The sequence below is a fragment of the Ursus arctos genome, unplaced genomic scaffold, assembly GCF_023065955.2.
Source record: "Ursus arctos isolate Adak ecotype North America unplaced genomic scaffold, UrsArc2.0 scaffold_18, whole genome shotgun sequence".
NCBI classification, from domain to species: Eukaryota; Metazoa; Chordata; class Mammalia; order Carnivora; family Ursidae; genus Ursus; species Ursus arctos.
Window position 1 is genome coordinate 41,422,929 of NW_026622852.1, and position 15,536 is coordinate 41,438,464.

General features: G+C 46.6%; 1 protein-coding gene across 21 annotated transcripts in view; it reads left to right on the forward strand.

Moving 5' to 3' along the window:
* Positions 1–1,960: 1,960 nt before the first annotated feature.
* Positions 1,961–15,536, forward strand: part of ZNF618 (zinc finger protein 618) — a 172,302-nt gene continuing 158,726 nt past the window's right edge. For 19 of the 21 annotated variants that reach the window (XM_026513826.4, XM_026513814.4, XM_026513817.4 and 16 more), the window contains exon 1: positions 1,972–2,074. In XM_026513826.4, the coding sequence (XP_026369611.2) occupies positions 2,042–2,074 (33 nt within the window). In that variant the 5' untranslated portion in view covers positions 1,972–2,041. Of the gene's footprint in view, positions 2,075–15,536 lie in introns of all 21 variants that reach the window. The other 2 variants (XM_048222918.2, XM_026513816.4) reach the window with 1 other exon arrangement.

The following is a 15,536-nucleotide window of genomic DNA, read 5'->3' on the forward strand; positions in this document are numbered from 1 at the left end:
CCTGGAGCATCTCTCTGGGTAACAAGGCCTCAGCCACATGGTGGATGAGGGGCAGGCGGGCAGGGGGTTGCCTGGCCATCACATATGCCCAGGGCTCATGGGAGCCCAATTCTGCCAGACTCCACAGGCTGACCTGCTTCGCTCAGTGCCTGCCCTAACATCCTTGGCAGAGCCTGCCACATCTCTGCCAGGGACACACTTGCCAGGCTGGCTGGAGGGAAATGGCCACTTTTTATTTTTAATGACTCCAACGTTTTACGGAGGAGGGAATGGTTGGAAGATCCCTTTTAACTTCATTTGTGTGTTTGGTCTGGGGAAGAGTTGCGTCTCTTAATTCTTTGCCTCTTATGTAGGGTTATATTCCCATATTTTCCTTCTACAGGGAGAGAGAGTATTTTCCTATACCGTTCCTTAGTTTCCCGACATTCTAAAAAATAATAATTTTTCTGAGGGGTGCAGGGAAAAAATTTCTGGGAAAAAAACCCTCTTCCTATCTCCTATTGATCCAACTATTTGAACATTAGAAAAAAATTTGTTTTGATTTTTTAAGGTGGGAACAGAGGAAGGATATCTGTTTATTCTTAATTTCCAGTGTGTTCATTTTTTAAAAAAGTATCCTTACATTTTTCTCTTAGGAGGGGTAAAGAAAGATTTCTCTCATCTCATATGGGCAGTTCTTCAAATTTTTATTCTAAAAAATCAGTCATCTGTGGGAAATGTGGGATGGATCCAGTAATCCTTCTTGTGTTGTTATGGGCTAGATCCTTCACACTTTTAATTAAAAAAAAAAAAATTAGATATTTTTGGGAGGTGAGGACAGGAAAAAAAAAATCCCGGTTAGAACTTCTCAAGTCATAGGGAGGCAGTTCCTCAAATTAAAAAAAATAAAAATAAAAATAAATCTCATATTTTAGAGTGTTGGATAGAAATAATCTTGTTCATTTATTTCACATAGAAAAGAGTTTCTCAAGTTTTTCTTCTTAATATCAAATTGATTGGGGGATATAGGAGGGGGGGCTAGCCCCCCTTAACCTTTAACCCCTAGTGTCTCCCTCACCCAGGGCCAGTTTTTTAAACTTTTATTTTTAATATAAATCTGTTCTTTTAGAAAAAATGTTGACAAAGGTAGACAAATATTTTCTTCATCCCGCATTTCACATAAAAGCAGCTCCTTAAATATTTATTTTAAAAACCCATCTGATTGGGGGGGGCTAAAAAGAGTCCCCTTAACCCCTCTTGTCTGACCCAGGGCTGGTTCTTCAAACTTTTATTTTTAAATGACATTAGATTTTTTTTTTTTTTTTGGAAGAGGGGGCAGGCAGGGGCAAGAGGAACATGCCCACTGAGCCTCGCGACTCCTCCATAAGGCCAGCTCTTCAAACTTTATTTAAAAAATCAATCTGATTTTTGGGGGGTGGGTGGGGGGAGCAGAAGAGTTCCCATTAACCCCTTGTGTTCCGCCAAGAGGCGGCTCCCCAAACTTTTTTTCCACCGCGAACATGACCTTTGCGAGGGGCTGGCGAGCGGGGTGCGAGCAGAGGGGCGCCGGGGGGCGGGCGCGGGGGGCGCGGGGAGGGCAGTGCGCGGCGCGGGAAAGTTTGGGGGGCGGCGGCGCCGCGGCCCGGGGGCTGGCGGGCGGGCCGGAGCGGCGCGCCCGGGGGCCGGCCGGCTTTGTGTGCGGCGCGGAGGCCGGCGGCGCGGAGGCCGAGGCCGAGGCCCGGAGCTCGCGGGCCGCGCGGCGAGGCCGGCCCGGGGGCGGGCAGGGCGGCGGGGGGCGGCGGCGGCCCCGTGAGGGGCGGCTCGGCGGCGGCAGCGGCGGCGGCGGCCGGTGCGGGCCGGGGGTGGGGGCGAGGGCCGGGCGCCCCCCCCCGCGCGCCCCCAGCGCCCCCGCCCCCCCGGCCTGAGCGGGGCGGGCGGAGGAGGGAGCGGCGGCGGCGGCGGCGGCGGCAGCGGCGGCGGCGGCGGCGGCATTGTGCGCGCACCAGCAGCCCGGCCCGGGAGGAGCAGGACGCGCCGGGGCCGCCTCCTCCCGCACGGACCCATGAACCAGCCGGGCGGCGCGGCGGCTCCGCAGGTACGACGGGGGGCCGGGGGCATGCACCGCGCGGGGGACCCCGGGGGGCCGGGGCCCGGGGCGCTGCGCCACTTCATTGCAAGATTTGCAAAATGCAAAGTGCCTGGGCACGTTTGCGGGCTTTTTGTGGGCGCAAACCGGGGGGTCGGGGTCTGGGGAGCCCCCCCGGGCGCCGCGGGGCGTGAGGAGGCTGGGGGTGACGCGGGGGTCTCTTCGGGCCCCCACCCAGCGCCCCCTCCAGCCCCGGGCTCGGACCGGAGCCCAGAAAACAAAGCGGCGAGAGAACAGAGCAGCCATTTCAGTTTGGACAATTCACATTTTGCAAAAATGCAACCCCTTCCAGCTCTCCCCCCCTCCCCCCCAAATTTGCAATTTTCCCCTGACCCCCTCTGCGCTCGGGGTCCCTGATGACCCCCGGGAGGTCTTTCCCCTCTGGCCCCCCATCTTTGCAACAATCTTTTTTTTTTTTTAGGCCATATTTCTCTTTCTCAATTTTTTTTTCTAATTTTTCTTCAAACGGCAGTTTTTTCCCATTAAAACGACGCCACCTAGAGGATACTATTTTGTAAATAAAAAAAGAAATTAAAATTGAAAAGAAATATTTTTTATTTCTTATTTTTTCAAAAGTTTGCACTATAAGGCAGTGGTGGGGGAAAGGATTCTTTTTTTTTCTTTTTTGGTGTGAAAATTTTCACTTTGATCTTTCCGGGAGCATGGAGACAATTTTTATTTCTGAAGCCAAATCCAGATAATATGTAAATGAAAATTAAGCTGGAATTTGAATGAATTCAGTTTTTGAGGGGGAGAAAGCAGAAAGCCTCCTAAAACCGAAGTCAATTTGGCTTCCTAACTCATTTTAGTTTGACAAAAAAACTAATTGGAATGAGGAAAGGAAGGAAATTGTTGAGTTTAGAGAAAACTGGGAGAATTGGCTTTATGAAGCAATTAGAAATTGTACTTCATTGTAATTTGGAACTTGTTTAGCCCAGCGGGCAGAAAAGACTAATTTCACCATTTGGCAATATTTAAAGTTTTTCTGTTTTCAAGAGGGAAGGATTTAAGAGAGAAAATAGATCCTAAAATGTTGGCTTTGGACACACCCAAAAATTGTAGGTTTTTTTTTTTTTTTCTAATTTTGCATTTAACATTTTACTGCATTTAAATCCCAAGGTTCTAAAGAAAAACAGAAACTGGAAAAGTTAGAGTGAAATCTGTATTTTTTCCCTGCATTTGTTGGGTTTTGTGTTGTTTTTTTTTTTTCTTTTTGTTTTTTGTTTTGATGGGATAATTAAGACTATTTTCTGATTTTGTTTCCTGAAAGGTTTAGGCATTTCTTTTTTTGTTGTTGTTTTATCCAGAAAATGTCAGGAACCTTTTTTGAACAATATTCAGTGAAAAAAATGTAAATTCATTTCATTATACAAATTGAGTAGCCCACAGATTTGTAGGAGAGACCGCCATTAAAATAAGATATGCATAATTAACATTATTATGAAAAAACTAACAGTGGATTCAGAGAAGCTCATTTTTTATGATATGCAACTGAATCAGTTGATAAAGACAAGGGTTGAAGAATCCTTGGTAGGAGAGAATTTTTCCTTCTCTGTGCTTGCTTACTCTTCCAATTTGAAAAATTTATTATTTTTTAAAAATCCAGATTGGTTTTAGGCCTCTTTGATTGTGATGTGGGGTTGGTAGTTCATTTGCATTTGGTATTTTTCACAAATTTGACTACTTTCAAAGGGGAAAAGAAAATCCATTCGCTTTGATCATTTTGGGGGGGGGTCTGTGATATAAAAAAACACAAATTTTACTGACTTAAGAAGGAAAGATAAAAGAAGGGAGGACAGAGAGGAGATGAAAATTCTGATTCTGATCCATCTTCTCTAGTGGAACACTTAAGTTTGCTGAAAAAATGGGGTAAAACACCAATTCGGCTGATTCTAGCATCAAAATTTAATTTTTTTTAAAGGAAAAAAAATGAAAATAGACAGAAAAGCCAAACCCAAAGGTACTTGCTCTTGGAACATGAAAGCACAAATGCAAACAGTATTTGGTGTAGTTTTTTCGGCCTTAAGATGAAATCAAATGAAGGTGAAAACAAAAAAATTTTTTTCTTTGAAGACAAATATTGACTGAATTGAAATTTAACAGAGGAAAATAAGGTACCCACCCAAGTTGAAGGGTTATTTGTGATGAATTAGTATCTGGTTGAACTTGCTGGGGATTTTGAACCAAAAAAAAAAAAAAAGTTTTAATTTTTCTGTTCAGAGGAGGGGGGGATACTGTTAGCATTGGCAGGGTGGGATCTTGGTGGGACCTTGTGTGGGGGTTGATGGTGGGTCTAGGGGGTTGACGGGGCTAGGACAGGAAACCCTGTGTTCCTTTCGCTAGCTACCAGCTGGTCTTGGAAAAAATGGTGGCCCCAGTTCATGGATTCCCACCCCATTTTGTGGGGATTCAAATTTCTGAGGGGATGCGAATTCTGTGAAATATGTTTGACAGTGGCAGGGGTTCGACATTTCCCATCATCACCATTGCATTTGGGAGATTTTATTTTTTTAGTAACGAAATCCTTCAGGGCTGACTGGCCACATTCTGACATATTTGGAATGAGGGTGTTTTTTTTTTTTTTTTTAAAGTAGCATAATTAAAAAAAATTTTTTTTTCTGTTGAATTATTTAGGCCGATGATTAGGACGGTCAAAGAATTTGTAATTTCCAAGGGCCCTGGAGGCCTCATGAGACAGTAGGCCTGAGTTTAGCAAGTGATGGAGGGGAGCTCTGCCCTGGGCTGGGGAGGGGTAGGTGGACACCCCTACTGGGCATCGGAGAAAAAGTCAGGGCTGTAGATAACAGGTTATTTTTGGTGCAAGGAATAAAAATATTGCAGCAAGTCCCTTTGTGTGTCCTGGGTCTCCTGACAACTCAGATTCCTTCAATTCCATTCTGCTGAAATTTCGTTGTGTTGTCTGTGGTTTCAAGGGAACCCCTGGCGAGGAATTGAAAATCATTTCTGTTTTGTAGACTTGTTTTTTCCTTTTATAAAAAAAAAAAAAATTGGTTATTCTGATCATGTTTGTTGTAAAGGAAATGGAGGTGCATGATGGTACTGTTGGGGGCGGGGTCAGTTCTCTTTTGTTTCTATTGGCGTCTCCCAGGACTGAGTTCTGACCTAGGCCTTGGCCTCTCTCACCTCCTATTTTTGATGGAAGTGTGACCAGAAATGGATATATGAGCTCATTTTTATTAGCCTATGTCTGTTCACCAAACTCTCTTATAATATTGGGCAAAAAATCTGGCAAATTGGACTTGAGGGGTGGTAATTTGATGATGGGCTGAGTTATTTTGGTGAAAGATCATTTATACTGTTTCACAGTAGAGACTCTTATTACTTAATGTTTTGCTTTTCTGCCTGAGGAGGTTTTTTTTTTTTTTCTTTCTTTCTTTTTTTTTTTCTAATAAGGTTTGAAATTTCAAGGGCCTGCTTTATAGCTTGACTTTGGACCAAGCTAGGAAAAAGGGTCTGCTTATACTTTCAGCCCTGCACAGAGGTGAACTTGAACAAGGGCTCTTGCTTTTGCAGAAGAAAAGCAACAAAGATGGCTGGTCAGTGTAAGGCTGACCTCTCCCTGGTTCTAGAAAATAAACAGCCAATGGTTTGTTTCATTTGAGAAACAGAGTTTAAAAACTCCTCCGTTGTCACATACAACACCCCCCCACCTTTGACTCGGCTTTTGGCATACTGCTACCTCTGACCTCAGAATCCTCGTGTCTTCTCCTTGGTGGAGTGATGAGAACTTCCCCTGCCGTGTTTTACTGGATGACTTTTCATGGTCGTGGTGAAAATTTAGAATTTTTCCATGCTCTTGTTATTTTTGGGGTCAGTTGTATCACCAGAGGGTGATGTAAAGTGAAGTGGCTTTGTGGGTCTGCAGGAGCCCTAGTTCACCCAAGGTCTTGCTGTATGACCTTGGGCAAATCACTCTTAACTTCTGAGCCTCAGTTTTTGAGAGCTTTGGATCTGAAGAAGGATAATAATAAGTAGGTTTCATCTCTGATTCTGACTTCAAGTGATTGGCTGTAGCTGCCTAGAGTACTGTGTTGAGAAGGATTCTGAGGTCACATCCGGATGCCTGGGTTCTGGAGAGAGGGGTGCAGTGTGCATCACAGGGCGAGGACTACACCTCTTATTCACCATACTCAGGGCTAGGTTGTGGATCATGACCACTGTAAAATCAACTTAGTGGCTCACAGCATCAAAAAAGAAAAAAGAACGGAATAGAACATAGAAGGACACAAAAGAGCAGAGGCACAGCACAGTATGGAAGGTAAGTGTTGTCTCATGAAACTTTTGTTTTATTTCCATTCGCCGATCCGTGTGCACGATAAATGTAATTCCTACCGTGAGCCACTGTTAAAGGAGTTGGCAAGGTACTGGACTCGTGACCCACCTTGATATGCTGCAAATACCCTGCACTTTCCCACTTAGACTCTTCTTTTCTCACTTATTATCCCAGCGGACTTGGACGTGAACCCTGTGGAGTAGGTGTCCTGTGCCACATGGTTTGTCTCCTGGCTGAGCCGGCCTTCCGGGCCACCTGGGAAGAAGTCTCAGCTGCATGGCGGTCAGGCACGCACCCCAGCTTGTTGGCCTTGGAGAAGCCTAGAAAGACAGGTGCTAGAGCGGAGGCAGCGTCTCTGCCGCCTTCTCTTGCCGGAAAGGAGATTTTTAAAGAAGCCTGGAGTACCTGTCTTGGTAGGAGAGCGAGCAGCCACACTTACTTTTTCTCCCTCACTTTTACTTCAAATTGCCATAGGAGTTTTTCTGGTCGTAAGCCTTTGTGTTTGCGCTGTATTTAAATTTTTACGGGACTCTGTGAGCGTCTGTATTTTGGTGTGTGCGCTTCCTAGAAACTCCCGAATTGTTCTTTGTCTCCTCATCTGTTACAAGTGTCAGACCGGCACTGTCCAGTGGAAATAGAATTTGAGTCACAAGTGTGAGCCACACACACAATGTTAAGCTTTCTGGTGACGCCTACAGAAAGTAAATAAGTGGAATTAATTTTAATAATGTAATTTATTTAACCCAGTATATCCACAACATACCATCCTTTTCAGTATCTCATTCGTATAAAGAATTGCTACCGTGATACTTTATATTCTTTCTTTGGGAGCTAGTAAGTGTTTTTTGACTAGCCACATTTCATGTGCTCAGTAGCCACATGTGGCTCGTGGCTTCCGTCTTGGACAGCACAGGGTAAGACCAGTGTTCCATCTAGTCGTTACGGGGTGGCCTCGGAAGGTTGGTGACACATCTTTCAAAGCTCTTGGTTTTGTTGGTGGGACTTCCTTCCTGAGCCCTAGATGCTCAGCCTGTAGTGGTGAAGAGTTCCACCGTTGAACCTCTTCTGGCTGCAGTGGTCCACACCCCTTCTTTATTTGTCCCCGAGCAGTCTTCTGCCAGGATCAGGCCAGCACGCTTTAGTTCAACATGACAAATGATGGCTGGAAACCCCGGGATGATGTGTCTCAGCATGTGTGCCCTTGAAGTCGAGAAGAGCAGGTGCAGGCGGTGGGTTTTAAATAAAGTATGGCCTCAAGAAGGAGGAAGATGTCGGAAGACAGCAGGTGGGAAGGACCAGGGTTGGGATCTGAGAGGAGGGAGGACATTGTGGGGAAAGATGGTCTGTCCGTGGGATCCGTGTCTGAACTGAACATGGGACCACCGGAGAATCCCCACCCCTGGATGGGCCTCAGGGCCTTAGGTCAGAAGCATAGACCTCCGCCCAGTTGGTGAAATGGAAAGTGGGATTTGAGGTCAAGCAGACTGGTGTTTGGAATCCAGGCCCATGGCTTGGTTAGCTTTGCGTTGGGAAAGACACTTGTGGTTTGGAGTCACAGCTTCTGTGTCTGGAAAAAGGGGGCTAATAAACTTGACCTTGACGGGCTGATTTATAATTAAATGAAGCGGCACATGGGGAAAGACTCAGCCAGTGCTTGGAAGGTGGGCCTTCCAAGGCGGTCAACACGTGTTAGTTATCTTTTGACCCAGTGGCCGGCGGGTCTCTGTTGGGGGAGATTGAGTTGCAGTGACCACAATTTTGGTATTCTGGAAACCTGGGGGCTTATCTTTAATCAGATGGAGTTAGGTAACATCAGAAATCGTCCACTTTTTTGGTTGTTGCCCTCAAGCAGACCGGGATGAGACGTCTCTTGGACCTTAACGCGTACACATCTTTCTTGTCAGAGTGTTCTTCATGCTTTCATTCCAGGGGTGCTCTAGCTCCTCTGAATATTTCGATTTGTTTCAAAGCCTGTGGCACAGTCTTTAAGAGGGATAAATCTTAATCCTGGGTGAACTGTGTACCTTCGAGCAGAATTCTGCTCCCCCTGGGCCTCCTGTCTCTAGGGCCCTTCCTTCATCTCTGCTCTGAGGCACCAGCCCCCCCCACCCCGCCCAGACCACCTGCATGTCCTGTTCTGTGTAGCCCCCCCACCGCCCCAGGTCGAGTTCATCCGTGCCCACCCTGCAGTGCTTCCCACATACTGGGGGCCCACCGATGAGAGTTGCTTGTTTGCATTTCTCTCTCCAGCCAGCTTGCGAGCTCCTTGAGGGCAGAGAGCATGGCTTATTCATTTTAGGGTCTGGCACACAGCAGCAGCTCAATGCATATTTGATGACTTAATTTGATTCTTGGAAATCGCTCAGATCAGTCAGATTTGAGTCTAGTGAAGAGTAGGTGACCAGTTTGGGTTTGGCCGTTTGGTCAGAAGCACTGTTTTACCAGGGAGCCCTAAGCACATTTTCTTTCTTAGAGCTGGAGTAATCAATCAGAGGGGACTCCTTGGATGGGGATAACACTCCTTTGACTTGACACATCTTGGGGAGTTTTAAAAGAGTTTCCCACCCCCTTCACTCCTCTTGTATAAACTATTTCTTTAAAATGGATGAGGGGCCAGGCCGGGTCATCATCCAGATGGCTGATTGGCAGGTGTGGCAAATGGTCTCAGCATTTCTCAAGAGATGGAAATGGGGAAAACCTAGAGTACAAGGGGCTGGATAGTACTGTGTGTTTGCTCTGGGAGCTGGTTGTCTTGGTCAGGGGCCCAGGAACGGGCTATCGGGGCTGTCTCTAGAAGACCTGGAGCACCTTACATGAGTAGCAGCTGAATGTGTGTGATTCGATGTCCAATCAGACCCCATCTTTGGTCAGGTTATGGTTTGCAGATGCCAGAGATTCAAGGAAAATCTATGGGAGAATACTGAGAACATTCTGTTCATTTGCTTAATTTTTTTCCTGTAAGCTTTATAAAACACTGTCACTGTTAACACTTAGGGTCCAGCCCAGCAAGTGAGCACAGGATCCCAGTCTGAGGGAGACCGTAGTTCCTTGATGGTCATGTTCCCACATATTCATATTTTTGAAGTTGGGTTGTGTCTTACAATAGATGTTTCCTCTTATTTTCTTCTCCACCAAACGCTGTTCTAAAACCCACGGTGTGCTTGACAGTCGAAGGCATCTTGGAATTGAGGCAGAGTGTCAGATTCCTGGTGGGGTGGGCTGTGACACGAGGGGCTGCCAGTTCTGCTCTTGTTTACCTCACTTAGCTCTGGGCTTGGCTTCTCTACACGTGCAGTGAGGGCAGGATTTGGCCTCAGGAAGAAGCATCTGGAACTTTAAATTAGTACCCCTTGCCTTCCTTGTCTTTGGGTGGGTTTCATAACTTTGCTATGTCCCTTCTCTAAAACGTGTAAGAAGCCCGTGGGAGGGAGGCTTAGTGTCCCACCAACAGTGAAACACCAGCTTGACATTTCCAAGGGTAGAACGTACAGGTCGATCGAAGTTGAAGGGATAAGGCTTGGCTCCCTCTCTGCTGTGCTGCTTAATCATTTTGTGATCTTTGCCAAAGTTCTTCATTGCCCTGCACTTTGATTTCCTTAGTGTAAAGTGGGGATGACGGGGATGGTAGGGATGGATGGGACCTCAGCATTGGGTTCTTGTACAAAGTTGGGAGGGACAGTAAGAAGAAAGCTTTGTAAAGGGCAGAGAGGGCAAGTGCTTTCACTTGCAGCATGTTACTTCTACATCATCTAGTCCAGGGATGGTGAATAAGTAATACATACATACCGGTGCCCCCCATTTTCAAGCCTGTGGCAGACATTGCTAATCGATCTTGGCAGTCTTTTCCATTGAGTCTGGCCAGTGACCTCAGAGTATGATGCAACCAGTCAGTTGAGTTTAGCATGGGACATGAAGCCAGTGTGTCGTTCCTGGTGTAGTTACACACACACACACATACACACACACACACACACACACGGGAAGGGAGGTAGAGTTCCTTGCCCAAATCCTGGTGTAGTTACACACACACACACACACACACACACACACACACACACACACGGGAAGGGAGGTAGAGTTCCTTGCCCAAATCCTGGTGTAGTCACACACACACACACACACACACACACACACACACACACACACGGGAAGGGAGGTAGAGTTCCTTGCCCAAATCCTGGTGTAGTCACACACACACACACACACACACACACACACACACACACACACGGGAAGGGAGGTAGAGTTCCTTGCCCAAAACCTCAGTGACCAGTCAGAGGTAGAACTTCAAGCCTCAGATTTCCTAAGTCCTCCACCAATGCTTTTCCTATGATTTGCGCATACGCCGTGTCAAAAGAAATTAAAGTTAATTTGGTCTTGAGAAATAGTGAGAGGATTCTGACTCCTCCCTTCCCTCCCTGTTATAATTAGATACCCTTGGGGTTGTCATCAAAGCAGGGCTGGGTGACCTGCTTCTTTGCCTGATCCCGGTGTGATCAGATTTCAAAGGGGGAGATGCTGGTGGCTGGGCCACTGGGTTGGGCAGTGTCCCTCCCTCACTCGTGGGGTGGATGACATGGCAGAGGGGCAAGGCAGGCCCTCGGGTTCCTGGACCATAACCTGGGTTTGCAACATATTTGCTGTTAGCCCACTTTTAAGACCACAGATGAGTCGCTCAGTCCCTCAGAATCCTGATTTCTACATCTGGGAAATGGGACGGAAATCGTCCTCCACAAGAATCGAATGAGGGGGGAGGTATTTGAAAATGCTTATTTATTCATTTATTTTATCTTTTTAAAAAGACTTTATTTGAGAGAGAGCGTGAGAGCTGGGTGAGGGGCAGAGGGAGAAGCAGACTCCCCGGCGAGCAGGGAGCCCGATGCGGGACTCAATCCCAGGACCCTGGGACCATGACCTGAGCCGAAGGCAGACGCTTAACCAACTAAGCCACCCAAGTGCCCCTATTTATTCATTGATTCATTCATTTATTTATTTTGAAAATGCTTTTTAGACCGGAAGCCCTACATAGGTGTTATTTTTTTACATATGGATTTTTCTAACTAGCGGTAGTCACTAATTTTAAGTGCCCTGTTGGGAGATTAGGTAAACTCAGAGTCACAGATGGGTGCCCACCAGGCGAGTTGGTCCCTTAGCTTGTTTCATATTATATGCCGGCCAAAAGTTTAAAAAGTTTGGGATTTGTAGGCCTTGAACGGGGTAAGTTCTTTCCATTCCAGTCGGTTCCCACGTTTCAATCACGTATGTGACCTGCCCAGCCCCGGAAGGCACTGGGCGCTGAGCCTCTGTTTGTTTATCCGCTAAGTGGGAGAACAGTCCACTCGCATATCCCTGCCGGGCTTCCTGCAAGAATCATGTGAGTTAATAGATAGAGAAGTGCTTCACAAACAGCGAAGAACTGGGGAAACAGTTGGCAACGACTCCTTTCTTTTCTTAAAAAGGAAAGGAGGGAGGCCGAGGTGAGGATAGTATTGAGTCCACAGAAAAATAATATAAATATTTTGGCTGACACAGCAGAAGGAGGCTTCATATATGAGCTAAAGAGAATAAATGGAGTCAGGTGATGCTTGGCGCCCCAGCCTGCTGGAGAAAACCCAGGAAAACCCGCTTTCTAGCGAAGTGAGCTGTGTCAGGGACGGAATCTTCGATTCCCTGGGGGCTGCCCTAGTCCTGGAGGAGTTGGGGGATCCGGGGGCAGGGGAAGGAAACCCCCATGGGTGGAAATGAGTCCTGCAAAGTGGAGGAGGCCCGGGAGTGTCCCTGGGCAAGCCCCCCGCTGGCGGTTTGCTGGGGACATTCAAAGTCAGAAGCTGTTTCGGGGAGCTGCTGGATGTGTTATTGTCCAAGACAGCACGCCCCAGGGGCTAGCCATTCTATCACTCAGGTTTGAGCCTCCGCGGGACAAATTCCCACCAGTCCCAACATTTTTGAAGTGAATTAAGGATGGGAATTTTTATCAGGTGAAATTTTGTGGAGAGTTTGCGTTTTGTTTTATTTTGGGTTCTGAGTTTTGTAAGGTAAGTGGACATAGCCAGGGCATTTAGAATGCCCAGAGAATAGATACATTTTTGGATACTGGAGATTTTTTTTTTTTTTAATTTCATCAACTGGGAAAAATAACTAAAAATTTAAGAGTGTTTATGTGGGCGTTTCTTGTAATATATACTGGAAAAGCAGAAAGTGAAACTGATCTGAAAGAAAACTGAAACTGGCCTGGAATGAGGCCCCAGGGGAGGCTAACTTCCCTGGGGGCTTCTGGCTGGAAGTGGAATTTGTTGTGAGGCTAGTCATCTTTTTGGATCTGGGGAGTCCAGAGCTAAAAAAGGTTTGTAGAGATATCTATGCCTATGCCGTCCAGTGCGTATTGGTAACCACTGGCCGCCTGTGGCTTTCGAGCAGTTGAAATGTGTCTCCCTAGAAATGTAAAATCCATACTGGATTTTGAAGGCTTTGTAGGAAAAAAAGGTTGTAAAAGATTTCAGTAATAATTTTTAAAATACTGATTACAAGTTAAAATGATAGCATTTTATATATGGGTTCAGCAAAATAATTATTAAAATCAATTTCACTTTTTTTTTTTTTAAACAACGTGGCTGCTAGAAAATTTGAAATTACCTGTGTGGCTTGTATTACATTTCTGCTGGACAATGCTGACCCAAAAATCCACCCCCCCCCCCCAACCAGAGAGGGAGAGCGGCTTTCTCAGGGTCACACAGCAGCTTGCTTCATCAGGTCGCTGGTGAAGAATTCAAGATTCAGAGAAGCTTGAGAAGGTTGAGATTGAGGGATTGAGAAGAAGGCTGATGTAGTGGTATAGACATCAGCATAAGTAGCTGGTTAAATGGAGGGAATTTAGAAAGAGATTGGTAATTTAGGAAGAAAAAAAGTAAACTGTTTTCCACCTTGCTTATCCGTTCCCCTAAACATTAATTAAGCACTTTGGAGGAAAGTAAACCTAACAAGACAAGCAACAACAAATCTAAAAGATTACCCCTGCCAATCTCCCCGCTTGCCAAAAAATTCCAGTCTATTTAGTCTCTGGGGTTTAACCAGGGTTTGTGAATCAGAGTGTAGTTCAGGGCTGGTTTGGGCTTAAACCCGGGTCACATTAGGGGCTATGGATTTTGGGTCCTGAGGGGCCACATGCCATTCTCTTGCTAAGTCATGTCTGCTCCATGTGCAGGTCTGGGAAGTAAAGCTTCTGAAGACCCAAAGGGCACACTGCTGTAGACAGCGTGGCAGGGTGGGGCTCCCCTGATCTCCAACCTGGTCTGGGTGGGCTCAACTAGCCCCAGTGGGGTGGGGGGTCCAGCGTAGAGGGTGGGTAGGGAGGGTGGTGAACGGCAAAGCTAGATTTGAACACAGGTCTCAAACTTTTAGCCTACTTTCTCTTGCTGTTAGTGTTTTGAAAGGAGTTTGAGCCCTGTGTTGGAAATTCAACCTTACAAACTTGTTCTGCTCAGGATTTGTTTCTGTCGAAAGGCTGAAGTTGAGCATCCTTATTTATCTCACTTGATTTTTGCAAAATAGAGTTTTTCTGCCTTGAAGTACAGTAATCATTGCACATTTGCCAAGTGCTTCTTATATGCCAGGCGCTGGACTTACCATTTAACTTCTATTATCTCAGTTAATACAGTCACCCTGGAGAGCAGGGTTGGTTGTTTATTTTTATTTAGAATATGCGGGAGTTGAGAATCAGAGGTGGAAGCTGGTAAGGGTGGTTGGCTTCAAATTCAGATGCCTGCCAGGGACGAGGCTCACAATAGCCCTTTGAGCTGCAGAATCTTAACCATTCTTGCTTACAGTTGAGGAAGGTGGAGTTACTTGTCCGAGTTGTGGCACTGGTGATTGTCTAGGACTCGAACCCAGCTCCCTCGGATTCCCTCCCCTTCACTGCGGGGCCGAAGTGGACCCCAGTGTCTCAGGAACTTGCCCTCCCCATTTGGTGGGGCCTGGATCTGGGCCTCCCAGGCCCCCCCATTCCCCAGCTCCCTGCGCTCCTCAGCGGGCCAGTGGCTTGTGTGTTTCATGTGCACAGAGCCTTTAATACTGCGTTTGAAAACAGTTGCAGAAGGTTTGCTGTAATTAATTACATTTGACATACTTGGAACCGGGGCCTCCTGGATTCAGAATGCAAATTTATGCCCAGACAGATGTAAGGTATGCTTGGAGCCAAGAGCTCTGGCACGTCCTGGCCAGGGCCTGCGGTGATGCTGGCTGCCCTGATGGGACTCCCGTCGCTGGCAGTAAGCAGTGGAGGCAGGACTCACACTCAGGGATACCTAAATAACTCTGGGCTTCAGGGTAGGAACCACAGTCTGTAGTCTGAGCCCTGCTTCTAACTCAGCCAGAGTCTGGGGTAATTTCTTTCTCTCTTTGAGCCTCAGTTTCCCGTCTTATGCAGTCAGGGCTTGGACTAGTTGCTCAGCAAGCATGTTCTGTTAGTTTGTTCAGGGGCAGGGGGGCAGTTAATCCAAGTCAGAGCTTAGAGGGCTGGCTTTTGGAAGTACAAATAGCAGAAGTGAAAAAGGCTTGGAATAGGAAGGTAAGCAGGAGGCTGTTGGAACAGACAAGAGAAGTGTACCAGACCTGAAGCTGAGCACAAGGTGTTGCTGATTTCCAGGGCTCCCAATAGAGAAGTGAGCATTCAGCCTCGAACTACTCTTACCATCTTTATCAGATACTTAGTGCTGTGTAACAAGTCAGCTCAAAACTTAGTGGCTTAATACAACACTACTTATTGTCTCTCATGGTTTCTGTGGGTCAGGAATTTGGGAGTAGCTCAGTTCGTTGGTCTGGTTTAGGGTCTCTCTCTGATTGTGGTCATGTGGTGGTGAGGGTCATCTTAAAGTCTTCCTCACTCTCCTGTCTGGTGCCAGGGTTTAAAGACTTGAACACTTGGAGTTCTTTGGGTATCCATCCATCCATCCATCCATCCATCCATCCATCCATCAATCCATCTCATGGGGTCTTTCTAGTGTGGAAGCTTCATACATGGTCTGACTTCTGTATGGTAACTTGAGTCTTCCAAGGCACATGTCCCAGCGGAGACAGAGCCAAGCAGACCCAGTGTCTCCTTTTATGATTTAGTGTCAGAAG